Raw genomic sequence first — 23559 nt, forward strand, 5'->3', positions numbered from 1 at the left:
TATTGTGCTGTTGCATACTTTGTTATGCTTTTATGTTGTTTCATGGTTGCTGCATGTCATAACTCCTAGATTTTTAAACGATGTATCAATATGCTATTGTATTGTAAAATTAAATAATTATTTGTGCTTCTCTATTGTTAAATCACTAGTTGTCCCTAAACCTTGGGTTAATAGGAAATTGCAAATTTAATTATTTAATTAACATTTTAACACTCTCTATCACGTTTGGAGGAGTGGGGTTATAGAGTAGAATGTCACTTTTGTGCGACATGTTCAGGATTGGGAGATGGAGTTGGTTGCTCCTTTTTTTGAGCAATTGTACTCGTGCAAGATCTCTGTAGGTACGGTGGATCGTATTTGCTGGGCCTCGTCTAGGAAAGGTAATTTCGAGGTTAAGTCGCTCTTCAAGGCCTTGTCTAATTTTGGCCATGAGATGTTTCCTTGGAAGAGTATTTGGCGCTCTAAGGTGCCTTTGAGAGTGGCTTTTTTTGGGTGGTCCGCGGCCCTTGGCAAAATTTTGACTCATGATAATCTGCGGAAGAGGAACCTTGTGGTAGTGGAGTGGTGTTGTATGTGCAAAAAGTCAGGAGAGTCAGTAGATCATCTTCTCCTCCATTGTGAAACCGCAAGAGCTCTTTGGCACACTATTTTCAGTCGGTTTGGGTTGCATTGGGTTATGCCTGGCAGAGTAAGGGACTTGTTCTCTTGTTGGTGGTCGGGAGGCCGTGCTAGAAGTGCGGTAGTTTGGAAGATGGTTCCTCTTTGTCTTATGTGGTGTATATGGATTGAAAGAAATGCTAGATGTTTTGAGAACTCTACTAGGACTATAGAGGAACTGATTCATCTTTTCTTCTTTACTCTTTACTCTTGGACAGCCGCTTGGCTAGCTCCTTTAGTAATTAGCTTCTCTGATTTCCTCTTTCATTTCTCCTCTTCTTAGGCGCTCTCTTGTATACTTCCCGTGTATATGGGTTGCGCCCCTCTGCGCTTTTGATATATATTTTTACTTATAAAAAAAAAAACACTCTCTATCACGTTTGGGCTCAAGCTTTTCGTCCAAAAGTGAGTCATAACATGTGAAATATTTAACATAAATGATAGATAAATTGCATAGTCATGGTTCAAATTCAGGACCACTGCTTTGATACAATTGTTAACTCACTAGTTGTTTCAAAATTTTCACAATTTTCATGAGCATGAGATGTTCGAAAAGAGCCTCAATGCTTATTTATTTCTCTCATCCCTAAAAAGGTTGGGCAGTTGGAAGTAAAGGATTTCAAACCTATAAGGCTGGTGGGGAGTGTTTATAGAATTTTGGCGAAAGTCCTTGGTATCAGAATGAAATAGGTGTTGGTAGTGCTTTTATTGAACATACAAAATGCCTTCATAGGGGAAAGACAAATTCTAAACTCAGTTCTTATAGTTAATGAATGTCTGGACAATAGGCTGAAATTGGGTATTCTTGGCGTTATCTGCAAGCTGGACTTGGAAAAAGCCTACGACCATGTCTACTGAGAGTTCCTCTCCTACCTCATGGTACATCTTGGCTTTGGTTCTAAATGGAGGAAATGGATGTCTGCTTGTATTGCCATGGCCCGCTTCTCTATTTTGATTAATGGAAGCACACATAGCTTCTTTTCACCAAGGGGACCCTCTTTCACCTCTTCTCTTCGTGATTGTTATGGAGGTCCTGAGTTGGATGCTAACTAGAGCTATGGTTGGGGGTCATTTGTCGAGATTCCGGGTAGACACCCAAAACACTGCCCCCAGTAATATCCCACCTCCTCTTTGCAAATGATACACTCATTATGTGTACTGTAGAGGCTGAGAAAATCTATATTTTGTCACATTCTGCACTGTTTTGAGGCAATTTCGGGCTTGAAGGTCAGCCTTCAAAAACCTGAATTAGTTGCAGTAAAGGAGGTTCCACATCAGAAAGAGCTGGCTGACATTCTCAATTATAGTATCTCTTCTCTTCAAATGAAACATTTGTGACTTTCTTTGGGAGCATCTTTCAAGTCAAAAGCTATTTGGGAGAGGGTAGTTGAGAAGATGAAGAAAAGACTAGCTAGATGGAAGAAGATTTATATGTCTTGGGGTGGACACCTTACTCTAATTAAGAGTACGTTATCCAGTTTACCAACATATTTCTTTCCCCTTTTTCCTTTGTCAGGTGATGTAGCTAGGAGATTGGAGCGTCTCCAAAGAGACTTCTTTGGGATGGACCATGAGGTTAGCCTAAGTTTCTTCTAGGGAATTGGAAGACTGTATGCTCCTAGGTTTTTAGAGGAGGGTTGGGAGTTAAGATTCTCATGCTGTTCAACAATGCTCTTCTTGGGAATGGCTTTGGAGATTTGTGCATGAGGAGAATTCTTTATGGAGAGAGGGGGCTGGAGTTAGGAGGAAGTTTGTGGGTCCTATGGGAGTGCCTCTGGAAGATTATTAGGAATGATAAAGGGATATTTCTTCAACTTTGTTTCTTCAAGGTTGGGGATGGATCATGCATCCATTTTTGGCATGATGTGTGATGTGGCGTAGCCGCTCTCAAGTCCGCTTTCCCAGAACTTTATTCTGTAGCTTGGGACAAAGAGGCCTTGGTGTCGGATTTCTTGGTATCCTCAGGCACTTCTATACATTGGAATCCAAATTTTACTAGGGCAGTCCCTGACTAAGAGCTGGAATCTCTTGACTCTTTCTTGAATCTATTATACTCCTCGAAAAGCTCATTTGAGGGGAGATAAATAGAATGTTGTGGATTTAATCTAGCAATCATGACTTTAACATCAAGGGCTACGATAAATCTTTACAGTCTGGACATCCTGATTTGTTTCACTATAAAAGTGTTTGGAGGGTTAAGGCCCATCCACACATTGCTTTCTTTACTTGGATGACAGCTTTCGGTAGAATCTTGACACTTGATAACCTTAGAAGGCGAGGTTTCACCCTCGTAAACTGGTGTTGCCTATGCAAAAAGAATGAGGAGACTGTAAATCACCTTATCCATTGTGAGTACACTTGTGATATTTGGCACTTGGTTCTTAACATATTTAGAGTTTTGTCGGCTATACCTAGCAACATTCTAGAGTTACTTCTTTGTTGGAGACTCAATTGCTGGGACATCTCAAAGTGGCTGTCTCAAAAGCTATTCTTGCACTCTTGATGTGGAGCATCTGGAGAGAAAGAAACCAATGCTTTTTTGAGGACTGCGAGTTAAGATTACCAACCTCCCCTTGTACTATCATATTTCGTTTCTATCACCACTTTCTGTAATGCCTCTCTATCTATAGCATACCGCCACAATCACTTTCCCAACCGGGCTTGATTGGACTAAATCAGATTTTTAACTCCCAACCCACCTGAATTTATCGGAGTGCAAATCCTTGCCCAATTCACTAAATTGAATTTAAACTCATCCCCAATTCCAGCCCATAAAATATCCCTACGAAGTCTCTCAAGCCTATTGGTCACTCCCTCTGGAATAGGGAAAAGAGACAAGTAATACGTGGGTAGATATGGCAGTGTTGATCTGGGTCAATCTAGCACCCTTAAATATATGAACTTTATTTCCTGGAATTAAGCAGCGGTAATGATTCATGGCAGTTTATTTTATTTATTCTTCTATCATTATAACTATCATATTGCTTTTAATGAAATGCCTTATTTATCAAAAAAATAAAAAAAATATCGTTATCATCATCCTATAGCTTCTCACTCTTTTTTTCGATTTGTAAGTTACACACACACACACCCAGTGGTAAGTTCACTTTTCATCTATATATGATTTATGCCTCAAGTTGCTTCTTCAGAGTTTCATGTAACTGGTATTACTTCCCATGACATCAGAGAGCATCCCTGTCCAGGTTTAGCCTTATTGCAGAGACAAAGTCAACCCTCTAACTCATTTGAAGATTCCATGGAGGCACCTGAAGAACGGATTCAGGAGGCTGCAGCTCTTCATAAATTTGCCGAAGCTGCCTACACGGTAGTGCATTAAAATATTTTATCAAATAAACTTTTTCAAGTTTATCATCTTAGTTTTGTTTACAAGTACTACATTGTGCAGGGTCCATTACTCGATTTTGGAAGAAATCCTTTCTTATTCCCTTGTGCATGGCTTTATAGGCAAGGGGTTTTGACTCCATGGATGCGTAACAGGTCATTAATCCATGTATTCCTGCTTGATGTATATGGGCAACATTATAATGGGACATAGCTAAGAAATGTTAGGACCATGAGTTAATTATTTTGGTTTTCTTTTGTTTTTCAATCTTTATTTTTTAAATATAAAGGCATTCGTAGAGACCTTGATCTCTTAGAAACTACTGCTTTAAACTTTTGGTGCTTATGATTCTATGTTCTTCTTAGGCGGCCCATACTTGGAGGTGATAATTGGTGGCGAGGCCATGCGGCAGCCTTTCTAAAATATGTCAATTTAACCCCAGAAGTACTTAGGCAAGGGCGTGTTAACCAGGTGATTTATTTTAGTGCTCTTAATTTTCCATTCGTGACAGAAAGAAGTAAATCAGATTGGGTGAGCATGACCCCATGAGGCCATGCGGCAGCATGACTTATTTCACTTCTACTCATGACTTGCATGTACGGATACCAAATCTGACTTTAAGACAGCAGGATCAGATGAATTTTTGGGTAGTTTCTTGAAGGTTTCAGTGGGCAGAGGTTTGAAAGTTATGATGGATTTTGTTTGAGGTTTGCAATATTATATTGGGCTTAGAAGGATTGAATCTTGAGGGGTAGAAGTGGTTACAGGATTTTCTTTGGCAGCAAGGGTCTTCTGATGTTCTTTAGCAGCAGGATTCTTTGGTCATTTCGAGCATGTTTGGGATTGTATTTGAGAAATAGAGCTTTTAAGTCAAAAAACACTTTTTAGCCAAAAGTGTGTTTTGGCCTTTTTAGAGTTAAAATGTCAAAGAAGTATAATTTTTTACCAAACAGGTTAGCTTTTGATTTGGAACAGCTTTTTAAGTATTAAAAGTACTTTTTACCTTTCATAACACAATCCCAACAGGCTTTGAGGGTATTAGGTTAAGCGATTGATGGTGGGAAAAGTTTGATACAATTTTGGAAATTACGACTTCTGCAAGGGTATCAAAAGAAAGAAAGTTTGGAGATGAATCATGCTGAGCTAAAAACAGAGGCCTTCTGGGTGCTCTGATATTTATGTATATCGCCACAATAACATTAATCAATTTGCTTTTTGGTATTCCAAATGGTTAAAATAAAGCATTTAGATCTTATTTTTCCAATATTTGGCCCTAAAGCATTTTAGAATAACACTTAGAACCGTATCTCAGCATATCACCAAAGTATCTTGCTGTGTCCCAAAGTATCCGGAGTGTCGGACACATAATCGGCTGTGTCTGAGCTGTGTTAGTGTTCAACACGGATACTTCAGCCCTTTTGAAGTCTCTACTACCTAGTTCAAAACCATTATTGATCCAGTAGCTGACCATTTGAACCTGTTAAATCATGAACCAGACTGGTTTTTGGACTGATCAGTTCATTGGCATGAGTTTTATTGAAAAATGTAAAACTTCTTAACTGGCAAGATTTGACCACAAACACAGCAATCGATATGTGAGTGCTGGTCACTTGGCTATCTTAGTGTTTTTTATGGTGTTTGCACCAGAATTGTGATGTTGGATAGATTTAGGGAGTTTGTCTAAATGTGTATGTGATGGACTTGTGAATCTAGTGTTTATAATTTTACAAGCAAGCATTAAGGTTTAAAGATTGACTAGGATTTTGAAAAGATGGGGAATTAGGCCAAGAGCAATCTTTCTTGAAGCAAACAGGTTGCTAGAAAAGGCCAAGAGCAATGTTTCTCGAAACGAACAGGTTGCTAGAAAATTCTGGACAACGGCCATGTTTGGGAATTTGTTCCTACTGTGATAGGTTATGTAGTGGCTATTTGGTAGGTAGAGTATGTAGGGTTTTAATAGCTAATGTGAAGGACTTAATTTGGGGTTGGAAAAGAAAGAAGGAAAGAGAAAAAATTGTGACTGTTGATGGCCGTGAAAACCTCTGATCAATGCCAAGTGTGCAAATGCACAGAAGGAAGAGGAAGGAGAGAGAAACGCAATACTCTAAATCAAAGTCTGAATTCTTCAAATATATGAAACATATTTATATAGACTCATTGACTCTTAATCTACTAGAATTAAGACTCTTAATCTGACTAGTGATCTAAAGATATTAGAAATCCCTATAAAAACTCCTAATAATATTATAAATTCTAGAATAATTTAAATCGAACATAATTAAGTCCTAAAAATAAAATTATGGGGAAACTTCACTTACCCTCCACAAACTTATGCGCCTTTTGCAAACACCTCTCCATTGTTCAAAATCTCTCATTTTGGTGTATCTAACTTTCGTTTAGTTCCAAAGACCCCCTTACTGTTAGATATTGCAATTAAATCAAACGGTGAAATGAGTAAAAGACCATTATACCCCTAAAATTTTAAAAAATTATAAATTTACTCTTATTTATAAATAAAAAATTATTATTATAATTATTATATTAAAAAAAAAAAGAAAAAAGTGACCCACTGGCGGGTCACCAAGGTGACCCACATTGTGGGTCATCAGTCTTTTTTTATTTTATTTTATTTTTTATTTTATTTTTTTTATAATAATAATAATAAAATGACATGTGGGTCGCAATACGGGTGGGTTAGGTCCACTGGTGAACCCACGGGTCAAGATTTAAAAAAAAAAAAAAAAAAAAATTTAATAAAAAATAAGGGCATTTTAAGTATTTTACACTACTCTGTTAAGATTTCACAGAAAATGTTAGCATAATGGGGAAAGTGGAAGGAAATTAAAGTTGGATACACCAAAGTGAGAGATTTTAAACAATGAAGGGGTGTTTGCAAAAGGCGCGTAAGTTTGTTGGGGGTAAGTAAAGTTTCCCCTTTTATTATGCTTATGACTTATCTAAAATTTTACTTTTGTCCTTGCACTTAGCCCATAACTCATAAACCTTTTTTTTGATTAGTTGGCCCATAACTCATGACTCAATTCAAGAGCAATTGTTTTAACTCTAGAATCCTGAAGGCTTGTCATTCAAAATTATATAAAAATCGTCTCATTCCAATGGCATGCATGAACCCTACACATGAAAATTACTTTAAAGACTACATCTTGACTCTTATTCCATCACACTGCATCAAGTTGCGTATGTATATATATATATATAAATACTATTAAACTTGTAAATGTTTCAAATTGAACCCCTAACTTCATAATCATTTTACAAACACTTTGACCATTAGGCCAAAGCTTTTTTCAGCATTAATCATCAGTTTGATTATATGAATATAATAATTGTTTTATTTATTATTTGGATTAAATGTTTTAATTGTGACATCAAGGGCTGAGGTTGACCTTGTTCAACTTGATGTTTGATCTTTGTTATGAATTATAATTATGTTTATTTTTAGGGGAAATTTCACTTAACCTTCTCTGAACTTTCAACGCTTTTGCAATCATTCTCCTAAACTTTCAAAAACTCTCAATTTGATCTATCAAACGTTAAAAAATTTGCAATTTTACTCATCCATTAGAATTTTTTGTTAAATCTTAACGAAGAATGGCAAAATACCTAAAGTTCCCTTATTCAAAAATTATTAAAAAAAGAAAAAAATTTGCCGTCGGGCTGATCCATGGTTAAGCCATGTGTTGCATTTTTTTTAAAAGAATTTTTAATTATTTAAAAATTAAATAAATTTTTAGGGGAAAATTTTACTTAACCCTCCTGAACTAACATTACTTTTGCAATTATCTCTAAAGTTAAAAAACTCTCAATTTAGTGTATGAAACTTCTAATTTTTTGCGATGTCACCCATCCATTAGGTTTTTTTGTTAAATTCTATCAAAATTCCCTAAATATCCATGTTCTTTTTATTATTATTAAAGAATAGAAAAGTTGCAAAGATTCAAGCATGAGTATTTTTGCAAATTCCATTAAATCCTGACCAATGCTTGAGTCTTTGCAAATGTTTTTTTTTAAAAATTTATTATTATTTTTTTAATGGAAGGTATTTTGGTAATTTTGATACCATTCCATTAGGATTTAATGAAATGTTTTTGACATCATTGCAAAAAATTGAAAATTTGATACACTAAATTGAGTGTTTTTTAAATTTGGGGAGTAATTGCAAAAGTGGTGGAAGTTCAAGGAGGTTAAGTTAAGTTTCTCCAATTTTTACATATAGGTGTGGACATTTCACCTATAGTCTGTCTGATTTAACCCCAAACCTTAATGACTGGGGTGACATTACAAACTTTTAAAGTTGGATATACTAAATTAAGAGTTTTTAAAGTTTAGGGGATAATTGCAAAAGCGTTGAAAGTTTAGGAGAGTTTTCCCCTTTTTTTTTTTTTTTTTTTTTTAATTAATTAATTAATTTTTTTTTTTTTTTTTTAAATTTTTATAGAATATATTCTAAATAGAAATTAATCTCTATATTTTTTATATTATAGTTATATTTTATTATTATCATTATCATTATAGCATTAAAAGGGATGTACGGACTCGAACCATAGGCTTTCTAGGTAAAAAAATATGAAACTAATCAAAATGATTTGAATTGTGTTTCAAAGACCCAATGTTTTATTTTTTTGCATTGGACTCTTTCAGCAACTGATATACATATCAGTTAGCCATTTTTTTTCTTGACAGAGAGATGATAAGTTGTATGCTTTTATTTAGTATTTGATTCCAAGAAAAAGCAGCACTTCCTAAGTGTTTCAAAGAAGGTAAATATTTTTAAATATTTCGGATGTCATTATTCGACGCTGGTCGGGTTGATGTTTGATCTCTTACCCTTGACCTTCTCAATTTTCTGATTCGATTGTAATTTTTGAAAGATTGCTCTTCCCTCTTATAATCGAATTATTAGGTGTAAGAATATTGCTGGACAGCAGCCACCTGCACACGAATGTGACTCTTGGTAGTTGCTAAAGTCGGTTTACTTTTTTTTTTTTTTTTTTCTTCTTTTCTTTAAGACGCAAAAAAGGAAACCTCTATGGGATGTAGTTTTGATTCCTCAGAGTACTATAATGGGTATGCACACAGGCATGCATATACATACATCTCTTTTTTGATAGGTAATAAAAAGTTTTATTAAAAGCGTATAGGCGCCCCAAAGTACACTGGGAGTATACAGCGGAATCACCTAACGAGAAGAAGAAAAGCAAAAAAGAAAATCATCATAAGTAATCGACACCGGAAAGACATGTGCCACAGTCCAGAGATACAAAGTATGAAAACGAGAGGCGAGGATGTCTTCCAAAGTCCCCTCTAAATCCTCAAAACACCTTCTATTCCTTTCTCTCCATAAACACCAGAAAAAGCAAGTGGGCACCATCTTCCAAACCGCGACACTCCCCCTCCTCCCCGAGGACCACCAACAAGCGAGTAGGTCTGAAATCCGCCTCGGCATCACCCAAGACAACCCAAACCAACCAAAAAAAGTACACCATAGGGCATAGGCAACCTCGCAATGAAGGAGAAGATGATCCACCGTCTCCTCACTCCTTTTGCACATATAACATCTGTTCGTTACAATCACCTGACACTCCCTGAGGTTATCTAGGGTTAGAATTTTGCCCAAAGCCGCCGACCATACAAAGAAGCTCGCCCTCGGCGGCGCTTGTGTTTGCCACACACTCTTCCAAGGAAAACCCCTCCCTTCGGTGCACGCCAGTGAAGTGTATAAGAGTTTGACCTCAAAGCCACCTCTTTTGGAAGAGTTCCACCACAACCTATCTTTACACCCTCGACTTACTCTAGCAGAATGTAACACCTGAAAAAAGTAGGCCAAAACATCCACCTCCCAATCGTGAGCCTCTCTCGCAAAACTAACATTCCACTGAATAGAGCCACCCAACACCTCCAATTGATCCGCAACTGAGGCGTCCTTGGCACAAGCAATACTGAATAAGCCTGGGAAAGCAATCTTGAGGGCTGTATTACCACACCACAAATCATGCCAGAATCTAACCCTAGTCCCAGCCCCCACCTCAAACCGAATAAACCTTTTGAAGATGTCCCAACCTTTCCAAATGTTTTTCCATAACCCCACCCCAAAAGATCCTCCCGACTCCAATGTGCCCCTCCCTCCCCAAACACTTCCAAACTTCGCCTCCACCAAGAATCTCTCAACTCCATAGCGCCACAACCATTTCCCTAACAGGGCGCGATTGAACATCAATAAGTTTCTGATAACCAAGCCTCCCTCCTTAATCAGAGTACATACCTTTGACCACTTCACCAGATGGTACTTGCACTCATCGTTTAGACCTCTCCAAAGGAAATCCCGCTGTAGCTTCTCAATCCGCTTAGCAACGCTAACCGGAATGGGGAAAAGAGACAGAAAATATGTAAGCAAATTGGCAAGAGTGCTCTTGATCAACGTGACTCGAACCCCCTTCGACAAATACAACCTTTTCCACTCGGCCAACCGATGTTCTACTTTCTCAATAACTCCATCCCAAATATGTTTAGCCTTACAAGAGGCCGCCAGCGGCAACCCAAGGTACTTTACTGGCAAAGAAGCAACATCACACCCTAGGATACTGGCTAACCTATCCACTTGTTCCACATTCCCCACTGGGATTAACACCGACTTGGCCAAATTAACCTTCAACCCAGATGCAGCTTCAAAGAGCAAGAATAAACTCCGCAAATAACGAAGCTGACTGGGCAATGCCTTGCAAAAAATCAAGGTATCATCCGCAAACAAAAGATGAGAGAGCATAAAATTGCCGACTTGGAAACCTTCTAAAAGCCCCCCATTAACTGCCGCCGAGATCATCCTACTTAAAGCTTCCATCACAAAAACAAACAGCAAAAAAGACAGGGGATCCCCTTTTCTCAAACCCCTGGAACTGCTAAAGAAGCCATTAGGAGACCCATTGATCATAACTAAGAACCTCACCGAGGAAATGCAATGTTCTATCCAAGAGCACCAAATCCCACCAAAACCACACCTCTTAAGCATGTATAACAAGAAGTCCCATTTCACATGGTCATATGCTTTTTCCAAATCCATTTTGCAGATAACCCCCGGCTCCCCCGATCTCAGCCGACTATCAAGGCATTCATTAGAAATAGGGTCTAGAATTTGCCTACCCTTGATAAAAGCACTTTGGGACTGAGAAATAATCTTATCCAAAACTACCTTTAATCTATTCACTAATACCTTGGCTATGATTTTGTAGATACTTCCCACAAGGCTAATTGGCCGAAAATCTTTGAGATTGATAGCACCGGGCACCTTCGGAATAAGCGAGATGAAAGAGGCATTGAGACTTTTCTCAAACAGCCCTCCTGCATGAAAAGCGCTAAAAACCTTCATAACGTCCTCCTTCACAACCTCCAAGCAAGATTGGAAAAAAGCCATAGAAAACCCATCGGGGCCCGACGCCTTGTTGCCATTCATTTTAAAAACTACCTTCCTAACCTCCTCCTCTTCGAAACCTCTCTCCAACCAACTAGCCTCCTCCTCCGAAATGGAATCAAAGGAAATGCCGTCAACCACAAGTCTCCATCGGCTTTGCTCCGAAAAAAGTTTCTAATAGAACTCAACAATGTGCTCACTAATCTCTGAGGGATCGAACGAAGTGTTATCCCCAATCATAAGGGTATCCACAACGTTATGTCTTCTATTCAAGTTGGCTCTAATTGAGAGTTTCTTGAGTTTATGGTCTTAAATGGTGCTTAATTTCTTTGAAGTTTGTGGTTTTGAAATCCCGAAGTCTCTATTCATGTTACAATTATATATTCCCTCTTTGTTCTTAAGTATGTCACTCTCAGGTTTCTTATGCTCACTAGCCCAATTTACATTTTTAATTTTGTTCTTTCTCTTCCCTTTCTGTTCCAGGCAAAATGTGAAGCTGCATACTTCATTGTGGTTCTGCATCAGTTAAGATTGGTAGTGATTGCTGTAAGAGGAACTGAGACCCCTGAAGATCTCATCACCGATGGGTTATGTAAGGAATGCATCCTTTCTTCAGAAGACTTGGATGGATTGATGAAGTATCTCTCTCTTTCTCTCTCTCTCTCTCTCTATTAATTTATCTTGACTTATGTGTGTTTATGGTAGTGTCTGTGTGGGTGATGATTCATTGCTTAGGTGATCCTCAAAACTTCAGCAATTGAATATTGCACTGTAGACAAGGTTAAATCAAACCTGCCTTTCTTAGAGCTTTTAGTGTCAATTTTTGTTCTGAATTACAAATAGATAAGATATGGACTTGTATTTAATCCTGTTATGCATTTTTTAAAATCTTATCTGAGTATCTTACTCTGCTCACCTAGCTCATACAAGGGCAGCATTTAAGAAGTAGAGAAATCAGGAAGCTGATTAAAGTTCTTGCTTCAAATCTGGCATTAATCTGCTGTTTCAATTTCTGAAAGCATATACTAAATGTAAAATTATATTGTCCTAAATCTTTCTGGGCCTCAACCCTGATGAATTTAAAGAGTTCGAAATTTGAGACTTGTATTCTATTAGCTTCTACGACAATACTAGATTGTTTCAACATCCACATAAATCAGGATCCTGCTAAGGCATATGTAAAATAATCAGAAAGGGGGAAAAAATATTGGCAATCAAAATTCTTTACGAGATATGAGGCGTTCTAATTGAAGGTCATACTTATTGGCTCTATTACAGTAAGGCTAATGCACCTCCAAGGCATATGTAAAATAAACGGAAAGGGGAAAAAGTAACAGCCATCAAAATTCTTGCAGTATATCTGGCACTAATCAACTGTTTCAATTTCCATATCAATTGACTGAAAGCTCAATTCTTGGATTCTTTATAACCTTGACCTCAACAAATCAATAAAATTTCAAAAGTTTCAAAAATGGGATTTGTATTTCATCACATTTTAGTGGTCTATGAACGTAGGTGGTGTGGTTCAGGTCATATTTTAAGAATGGTGGGAATCACATTGTTTGGCAGTGATTCCGGGATACCATTGTTTAGTCGCCAATTGCGCAAGGTAATTGCCAATTGCTCAAGGGAAGCTGGCTGCCCTTGAAATTGTCAGTTTGTGGCTACATGGATTCCCTTTAAAACAGATGGGTATCTACATTCCCTGGGCTTGAGAAAGTTTAATTCTTGGTAAAATGGCAGTATTAGCTTTGGGTAATATACTTTCTTCCTTATTCTCTCTTTATCACCCCCATTAAAGCTGAGTGCCACGCCAACAACTTTAGCTACTGCTTGCTCTGCCTTCACCAGCTGCTTCATTCCTGTTTTCCTTTTCATTTCCAGGTGTTCTCACGTCAAGAGTTTCTATCATTTATTTTATTAGAGGAAACTCTTGCTTCCTTTACGGGGAATCTAGATGCCTGGCATTAATGTAGAAGAAAAATAGCAAAATAAGAAATTAATTGTTGGTAAATTGGCAACACACAAGATATTATAGCTGGCCCTTATAATATGTTCTATTTTATTCAGAATATATAACATAGAAATATACATGACTAGGGATGTTCCTATATTCCTTGGGGTAGCGCTTTTTATTTTATTTTATTTTATTTATTTTTTCAGGTCTCTCTAACCAATGGGCTTATGAACTTCTGCAATAATTGGCCGAGTTAGGAACTCTACCAATTACTTCATACATGTGCATAACTTCTACAACTACAAACATTTCTTGATTATATATTCTACGTTGTAACTTCTTGTTGCAGTCAGTTTGTATGTTAGTTTTTACCTCTGCAGTCTAATCATTAATTTAGCTCGATGTATACCAAGTAACACTCAACTCTGATCATTTTGGAACGAATAATAATCAAACAATCCCCATATTTTATTTACAAATAGATAATCTATTGGTGGTCTTCTATAGAAATTTATTTTAAAGCGAGTTATTTATACAAGAAGATGAAAAGATATTCAAATGACCCTTATATAAGGGTATTTTGGGATCAGAAGAAATTCTTCCTGGATTCATGGGAATAAGCCAAATATTAGAATCTCAAATTTAGGAATCTGATAAGAGTCCTTGTCAAACCAAACATTCACATCATTATATTTCTGGGCATTCAAATTCCATGGCATTACATTCCCAGAACTTTTGATTTTAGCGGGTAATGTTGGATTTCCTGAACCAAATGCCTGGTTAATGCAATCTTTCAACATCCAGGAATATGGAGATACTTTACATTCTTCATGCGTCTGGTTTGTCACCTTTAGTATAAGAGAAGAGGAGAGTAAGTGTTTAATTGGAAAATGAACTAGGAGGAGCCGCATATAGAGAAAGGGGCTAGTATCTGCTGCTAAAGCAACCTCTCCTCTGCTTACTTTGGATTTTGCAATTGAGTTAATGGACCAAAGTCAAATAAGGCTTTTCAACATTCTCTAACTTGATTTATTACATGATCGTTCTCAACTAGATTTCCCATTTGCTGGATATATGTGTTTATTTGCTCCTTTTGCCTCTGTTGCGGTTTTCGGTTCTGCACGTAGTGGCATTGGATTTAAAACTTTTTTTTTTCTTGCTCGCAGTAGCAGTCATGTTCACCCAGATGTGAAGCATAGTGTGGACTCATCTCTCCCACACTATGGGCACTCAGGTATACTAGAGGCTGCACGAGAGCTTTTCATGCAAATTGATGGGAATCCTGGTGACACTGGTAAAGAGATGACTTATTTTCGTTCAAACTTATTGTGCTTTGTTTTGCTGATTATTTTAATTTTTGACAATCCTTTGAGTCATTCTTAGATTCAACAAAGTTACCATTTTATGACTACTGGTTATTTCTTTGCTTCAACAAAATTACCCTTTTATGTCTTAAATTTAATCTATATATTGTTCGAGTTGTTATATTTTAGCTTGTTATTCTTATACCCCCCGGGGCGGACCCCAACTGAAAGGCACTACATGAACTAAAGGCAAGTGAGATAAAGAAAGCAGCTAGCCCTATGTGTAAAACATGGCTGAAATGTAATTACGCATAAGGGAATTCTTGTAATCATGTTATATTTACCCTAACATAAATATATGCTATGGTGAAGGGACTAAAATACAGTCCTATACATTTAAATTTTCTAGAATGTCTCCGTCTTCTCTTTTCTTCTTGTTCCCTCTTTCCTAACCCTAATCTCTTAAACTTTACAATCGAACTTGGTATCAGAGTGTCCGATCCACTCATAAAAGGTGTCAACTTGATCTGAAGGTGGTCGTCGGCTGACAGAGGTGTGCTGACATCAGCATCCATACACTGATGTCAGCACCCGAACTCTGGCATCCATATGGTTTGAGTCGATGGAGCCTCCTGGTAATTATGGTGATTTTTTTTTCCGGAATTTTTTGAAATGTTAGTCTTCTACTTTTCAATATTTTTCTGGAACTTCAAACTTTTTTTTTGGTTTGTAAATCTGGAGCTGTTTGGGTTAGGAGTGTAGGAAGGCTGGTTTGATGATTTGTTGGTGTTTTTTCTTTTCTTTTTCTATGAATTTGGGACTTTAGATCTTACATGGGGTTCGTTTTGTTGAAGTTTTGGTGCAAGTTCTTTTGTTGGTTTGTGGAATTTTTTTTGTGGTTCTTGTTGATTCCCTGTTGGTTGATTGAATTTTGTTATTGTTCTAGTTTGGCTTAGTTGTGTTTGGTATGGCTGAAGAAAAATTGGTTGTTCTGGCTGAGGGAAAAACACCACTACTCCATGATGATGACATACCTAAATCAATTACCTTGAAAAAAATAGAATGGTCTAAATTATCTAGCTGTGGCACATGGTGTGAAAATTTTCCGTTAGTGGAAAACGAAAATTAAAATATTTAATAGATAACTCACTTGATAAGAGTGATCCAATTTATGAGGATTTGATGGGCGAGGATTTCGCTGTTATGGGATGATTGTGGCATAGTTTGGAACCCCACATTGCTACCAGGGTTGAATTTTGTTATTCTTATAAAAAGATTTGGGAATTTATTGCAGAATCTTTTTATTTTTATTTTTTATTGGCATCAGAGTAATGTGTCTCGGGTATATGAGATATATAAGAATATTTTAACTAAGCAGTTTGGGAGACCATTGCCTGAATACTATAGTACTCTTACAGTTTTTTTGGATCAATTATTGCAATATCATCCCTTTACTATTGATTTGGAGCAATAGAAGGCATTGGGAGTAATTTATGATTGCTTCCTAGCTATCTAGTTTAGACTCTAATCTACTTGGGTTCTGTTAAGAGTTTTGTAGTAAGAAGATTAGAGGGAGAAGAGGAGGCTGCTGTATTGTTCAGCTTATTCTTAAACTAATAATACACACATCTTAATATATAGGATTATGGAAATATCACACTGACCAAACTACCCTCAAACCCTAATGACTTACTAACCCTAATGACTCTTCTAACACTCCCCCTCAAGTTGGATCATATAAATCCAACTTGGAAGAAACAAGCAAACGAAAAACACTCTCCCTCAAGCTGGATAAGCTTGGAGCACACAATACAAAGACCCATAACAATAACAAGAAAATCTGAAATTTGCTAAAACTTCAATGCCGGTTGAAAACTGCAACAAGCGGTCAGATCTCGCCGAAAAACACCAAGGCCGAAAGGATATTGCCAGAAAACAACAAGGACCGGTCGGAACCCATCGCAAAACACCAAGGCTTGTCGGATCTCGCCGCAAAACACCAAGGGTAGATTGGATCTCACCGTTAAACATCAAGGCCGGTTGGATCTCACCGCAAAACATCAAGGCCAGTAGAATCTCGCTGGACAACAACAACGGGTCGGAAACCACCGCAAAACACCAAGGCTGGTTGGATCTCAGTGCAAAACACCAAGGCCGGTCAGATCTCAACAATTAACAACAATCACATTTCATGTGATCAACCAACAAATCTCGCAGGATATATGCAGAACACGTCGGAGACACCAAAACCAAGTCAAAATACTACTGAAAAATCAGACTTCGTCGGAGCTCACCGAAACTTCGCTAGAGATAGATAAAACATGCTAGCGACTCCAAACACAGCAGCCACATAATCAATCGACGACTACAGAGCAACTTCTCAACAACACAGACTACGCCAACACTAATAGAATTTTTATTTTTATTTTATTTTTCCGATGGCCACTGCAACATGCCAGCCACCACAGATGGCACCAAACATCACAGAAAATACCAAAAATTTAGAAAACTAGTAGAAAACACCACAAAACCGACCGTGAAAGCACATGACAAACTTTTTTTTTTTTTTTTTAATTTTTATTTTTATTCAAACTCAACTACGGACAACATCTTTCAAGGCACTACCCATGTGGGCTCTATGGGTAGTGCTGCCACCAGAAGAACACTTACCAAAAATAAAAAAATAGTGGAAAACTAAGACTACAATCAAAGGAACAAGGATCTAAACCCTAAGGCTCTGATACTATGCTAAGAGTTTTGTAATAAGAAGATTAGAGGGAGAAAAGGAGGCTGCTGTATTATTCAGCTTATTCTTTACCTAATACAAACATCCTAATATATAGGATTGTGGAAATATCTCAATGACCAAACTACCCTCAAACCCTAATGACTTACTAACCCTAATGACTCTTCTAACACTTCCCCTCAAGCTGGATCATATAAATCCAGCTTGGAAGAAACAAGCAAACAAAAAACACATATAAAAACCTACTCTAACAGGTTTGAAGATCAGATTCTTGCTAGTGAGAGCTTACTTATGGCTGCTAACCTTGAGATAGTTTGATCTTGAGACACCTCCTGTGTGTTGATTGTTCTGCTACCTCCTATTTGGACCGGCATGAAAAAGGAATCCAGTAAGTAAGAAATACCTTTCTTGCATCCATCACCATTTCCTACTAACAATACTCCAATTTGCCATTTTGATTTATGTAAAAAAAGGGAGCTCCACTCCTGTGGGCATTCTTCTCTTCTCTAACAACTACCTTGTTAAACAAAGACTCAATGATTGTCCTTTGGAACTTAAGAAAAGAGGAAAGCGGTCAGTTGCAAAAGATAAATCATAAGATCTTACCTTCATGCAACCCTTCAACCAGCGTAGAGGTGCAGGTTGATCGAAAGTTCTATCTTGTGGGATTTTTCTTAAGATCGACTTAGACCAATCATGTGTGGGATGAAGTAGTGCCCGTGTCAAGTCAGAGAAAATAGACCCCAATAAGAGAAAGCCGCGCAAGCAGAGTTCCCCTTACTAAAGAAGAGGAGCGCAAGAAAGAGAAAGCGTTATCACTAAACGAAATGAAGCAGCGACTAGCATGCTAAGATTAACCACTTGGAAAGCGTGGAGCCTTTCTTTCTCAGTCGTCTTCCTTGATATAAATGGATCTTATTCATGCAGTCGTTCTTTGCTGCATTGGTGTTCTCGCTCCCCACTCTCCACCACGACAAAATGTTTCCACTATATCTCAAGAGTAGTCAATGGAAGTATGATGGCTCCAAGTAAGAAAAAAATCACTAAAAGGTAGGGCATACAACAATGGATCAATTCATTCAACAAGATCTGTTCGGATTAGACTAGGATGAATGGGATTGACCTCTCGCTCAGATGCTAGAGTCTCGCCATCGACATATGTCCCATCCCACTTTTCATGAATAGCTATACTCGTTGTGATATAGCGTTGAATAAGTTGTTGCTCTATTTCTGACTTGAAATCTATAAAGGACTTTAAGGGAGAGAAAATGCAGGCCCTATACCATAAATCTTGCTGCCTTGGGATGACCAGTTACATCATAGCAGCAAGACCAAATGAAGGTGGAAACCCCATGGATAGGTTTGGCGTTACTGTGCACCCAACATCCTACATTATGCAAGAAAAGGCCCAATGCACTAGGACAAAAAGACCTGTTAAAGCTTCACTGTTCCCTAGGATTGGCTTTGGACCTTTCTTGTGCAACTTAGGTGTTGGGTGAAGAATTGGTAACTCTCTAAGTTGACATAGATTTGTTCTATTTGTGTTCATCCAGCAAGAAAACGGATGCGTGCATATAATTACTTGATCTTACGTGGCCTGCATAGAATTATGCTGGCAATGGTTACTCGACCTTCATTTGGTACAATGACAACTCATCATTAGAGTTTTCTTTCTTCAATTAATCTTACACCAAAAAGGAAGGGCATTTAAAAAAAGAGCACAATGTTTACCTAATCATATTGTAGCTTAATTCACATTACAATACATGTTGGCAAATTGTATCACAATCTTCTCACACATTTTTTTTTTTTGATAATATTATAGTTTGTATGAATGGTTTAGACACAAAACGTGGAGGCTATTATATTATTCAACTTATTCAACTTATTACAAGGATCCTATTATATAGGATTAGGGAAATACCATAAAGACTAAACTACCCCCAAAACCCTAATGACTCAAACCCTAACTCTTCTAACACTCTCTCTCAAGCTAGAACAGCTTGGAACACACAACACAAAGACTGATACAAATAACAAGATAATTCAATAAAACTTCAAGGCCGGTCGAAAACTCGTTGGAAACTTGATCGGATCTCACCGCTAAACACCAAGGCCGATCAGATACAACGATCACTAACAACAGATGTGATCGGGTCTCACTACAAAACACCAAGGCCGGTCGGATACATCGATCGCCAACAACCAAGATTTGATCGAATCTTGCTGCAAAACACCAAGGTCGGTTGGATACAACGATCATTAACAACAACAATCACATTTCATGTGATCAACCAACGAGTTTTGCGACAAAACAACTACTGGGAAAAAAAAAACTTCATCGGAGCTCCTAAACTGGCCGGAAATTGTAGGAGCCAGACTGAACATGCCAGCGGCAGGCAGAACACGCCGGAGACACAAAAACTAATTTGAAAAACTGCTGAAAAACCAAACAGAACTGTCACTGGAGCTTCGCCGTAGACTTGCCAGAGTATCACCGAAGCTCACCGGAACTTGCTGAAGAAGACAAAAATCTCTGGCCACTCCAAAAACAACAACAGAATCAAACGATGACCACAAATCAACGTTTCAACTACACAAACACTCACGCCAGCAACTTTTTTTTTTTTCCGATGGCCACTGCACCATGCCGACCACCTTACACCAACCGCTATAGACTACGCCGGTCACCACAGAACACTCCGGCCAACACACCCAGACGCCGTCAGAGACCAACACACCAAGAAGCCGTGACTGATTGACGACAATTTTTTTTTCTTCAAAAAAAAAAAAAAAACAACCATGAACAGCTCTTCTTTCAGGGCACTCAGCCCACATGGGCAGTGCAGCCACTAGAACAATATTCACAAAAAAAAGAACAAATAGAGCGGAAAACAACTACTACAAACAAAGGGCCAAGGATTTAAACCTTATAGTTTGTATGAACGGTTTAGATACAAAAGGTGGAGGCTACTATATTATTCAACTTATTCAACTTATTACAAGAATCCTATTATATAGGATTAGGGAAATACCATAAAGACTAAACTACCCCCAAAACCGTAATGACTCAAACCCTAACTCTTCTAACAGATAACTAATCGACAAATATCATTAAAAGCATATGGCGACCCCATGTATACGAGAAGTATACAAAAGGACCACCAAAGAAGGAGAAAAAAGAACAAGGAAAACCCAACCTAAGACACCTGAGACGAAATCCTCCACGAAATCCCCCACACACTAATCCACCACCCTTAAGTCCCACAAAAAACAAAAAAAACCCCTTGAAACCCCAATACTACCTTTCGTACCAAGTTTAGATGGAGACGCCCAATCCTTACGACGGTGTTCCTCTTCATGAACTGTCAAAAGAGCCAAAAGCTATTTCTCATGACATGCATATGAGATCCCCACAATAGGATAGATCTCCTTCACACATTGCATGACCTCCTCTCCAACCTCACCAACACGAGCCCCATACAACCCATCCAAGAGGCACACAACTCTAAGGGCAGCATCTTTCCCTATCTCTCCCTCTTGTTGTTCACCCCCTTAGCAATCACAACCAAATATGGCAAGCTATCAGGCACCATTGAGAAGACTGAGGATTCTTGGGAAAGATGCACTAGCGGGTGCTAGGAGGCCATGCACATGAGATCCCCACAATAGGATAGATCTCCTTCACACATTACACGACCTCCTCTCTAACCTCACCAACACCAGCCCCATCTAACCAATCCAAGAGGCACAGAGGGCAGAATCTTTCCCTATCTCTCCCTCTTGTTGTTCACCCCCTTAGGAATCACAACCAAATATGGAAAGCTATCAGGCACCACTGAATAGACTAGAGATGCTTGGGAAAGATGCATTGGCGGGTGCTGAGAGGCCTGATCAATCGGCAAAAATGACACTGGCCTTGGCGAGAGCTGGGAAGGCCACCAGTAACAACTAACCATATCACACTAGTCGGAGTAGGTCCATTGAACTAAAAGACACCCGAATAAGAGCCCAAAGCCAGTGCCACATAGCCGTAATCACACCCCTTGAAGATGAAGGATGCTAAAAGGATGCTGATGCCATCGCCGACGAGTTTTGGGAGAGATATCATTCTGTCGGCGAGTTCTGGGCTACTACCGGCGAGAACATTGGCCTTGGCAGGTAGAAAAATTGTTGTGACAATCACTTGTCAAAATCTGGCAACTTATGAGACCACGCTACTTGTTGGAGAGGACCACCGTCGAAGTCTAGCCTTCCCATCCAATTGCAGCACCTCCCAGTCTGGGCAACCCGCCAGAGGATTGCCTGGCTGTGAGAAGCCTGACCCCCTTTTCACCCTCCCATCCTTCTTAGTGTGGACTGGGTCACGACGAGAGGGAGCCGAGCTGCGCTCTCCACACGGCAGCGTGCTGAAATAGAAGCCCATAGCCGTCATGTCTAGGTGACCCACTGGATCAAGGACGTCGCTATTGGGATCTGACTCAAATCTTCGACTTGTATCCCTAGTTGAGTCAAAAACCATAAATGTGACTTCATGCGGAATAGTTGTAGCATGAGTGGGCTTCTTAGCCCATTTCCGAGAAGTCTTCAGCCAAAACGCACATTTTAACTGAATACTTTGTGATCTTCCCCTCTCCGCCTAGCACCGCCGTGATGGAAGGGCCATCTTCCTTAAACTCCTTATTCTTTTGCTTAGTCACCGTTGAACACTTTGGGATATTCCATGCTCTGCCTAGCATTTCTGTGAAGGAAGGGCCATCTTCCTTAAACTACTTATACTGAGGTGCCACTAAGGCTTGATCTATTCCATTAACATGCCTTCCACCTCTTGGCTGCCGAGAAATCTCCTCATTGTGGATGGAATCGAAGAAAGCCACCACCATACCTAGTTCCGCAGCGAAAAATCTCCAATGGAGCCTTGGCGACCACCACCCCCATACGCCTCCACCACCAAGAAACAACCATACTTATTCATTCGTCGTTGGGCTATAAGCACCTTACTCCCCTCCCTAGTCGACTTACAGAATTCCTAAACCTCGGCCTTATGAATTAGATCCTCCACTGTGGAATACAACCGCGCCGCACTCTCCTTCCCCAATATGGTGTTACTGGATAAACCAGGACTATTTTCAACCAACTGAAGTAAAGACCCCCTTCCACTACCGATAACTCAAAAGTTTTGGACTGAACAAAAAACCAACTCAAAAACCCCATTGAGAAAACACACGCTAACAAATAGTTTTTCACTCTATCACTGTTCTCTCACAATCTTCTAGAAATAAGATATCATTTAGAAGCTCCAAAAAGATTATGCTGAAGTACTTGTAGCCAAATCGTTTCATACATTACCCAAATTGTTTGTCCATAGTTAAAAGTCAAATATTATTTTTATCTACTTTCCCATAGTACCTCTGCTTTAGCCCATAGTACCCTTGCTTTAGCCCTGCATTTATCACATGTCATGTAATATAAGTTTTCTCTTTGAAGTATGAAAGTAAGTGCAAAGTTGTATCTCTAGTAGAAAACAAGTTGTTGAAAATAATTTAATGGTAGTTCCTTAAAATAAACGTATTCCTTGAATTGGACTATTAGTCACTTGCTCCCTGTTTGGTGTGTTTATGCTGTCTTCCAAAGAGGTATATGAGAGGAATGAGAATGCTGGGTTATAGATTGTTTTGTTCTAATTTGTAGAAGTTAAATATTTCAAATTGTGTTATCTTAACTGTAAAGTTTAAGGTGCTGATATCTTGTGATAATTATGATATGGGATGGCTTATATCATTTAACATTTCTGCCTAACTTCTTTTCCTCTTTGGACAATGGTTTAATTGAGATGCAGAGTCTAAATCAAGTGGCTTTCTTTCCTCATTGCTTGGAGCTGGATGTGAGTGTGATGGTTACGATGTTCGCATAGTGGGGCATTCTCTTGGAGGTGCTATTGGTGCATTGCTAGGAATCAAAGTATGGCCTTTCTTACTTGAAAGCAATGGAGTTGTTTACCTTTAGTTTGGCATGTACTGTATTTCATGGCTACTAAAAGATTGTCAGATGAGAAAAGATAGAATGATAGAGCATACCACAGAGCATTTAGTTACTCTATATATCATTACTTACCACAGAGCATAC

The 23559-nt window shown here is 38.6% G+C and overlaps 1 protein-coding gene across 8 annotated transcripts in view; it reads left to right on the forward strand.

The window, feature by feature from the left end:
- LOC132179091 (uncharacterized) overlaps positions 1-23559 on the forward strand; it is a 44961-nt gene that overhangs the window by 4731 nt on the left and 16671 nt on the right. For 6 of the 8 annotated variants that reach the window (XR_009439882.1, XM_059591723.1, XM_059591725.1 and 3 more), the window contains 6 exons: positions 3861-3982; positions 4064-4155; positions 4366-4471; positions 11910-12064; positions 14550-14677; positions 23267-23394. Coding sequence is in view for 7 of the 8 variants with exons in the window: in XM_059591723.1 (XP_059447706.1) it covers positions 3861-3982; positions 4064-4155; positions 4366-4471; positions 11910-12064; positions 14550-14677; positions 23267-23394 (731 nt within the window). In the remaining variant the exon portion in view is untranslated. The remainder of the gene's footprint in view (positions 1-3860; positions 3983-4063; positions 4156-4365; positions 4472-11909; positions 12065-14549; positions 14678-23266; positions 23395-23559) is intronic. The other 2 variants (XM_059591724.1, XM_059591726.1) reach the window with 2 other exon arrangements.

The sequence above is a fragment of the Corylus avellana genome, chromosome ca4 (assembly GCF_901000735.1).
Source record: "Corylus avellana chromosome ca4, CavTom2PMs-1.0".
NCBI classification, from domain to species: domain Eukaryota; kingdom Viridiplantae; phylum Streptophyta; class Magnoliopsida; order Fagales; family Betulaceae; genus Corylus; species Corylus avellana.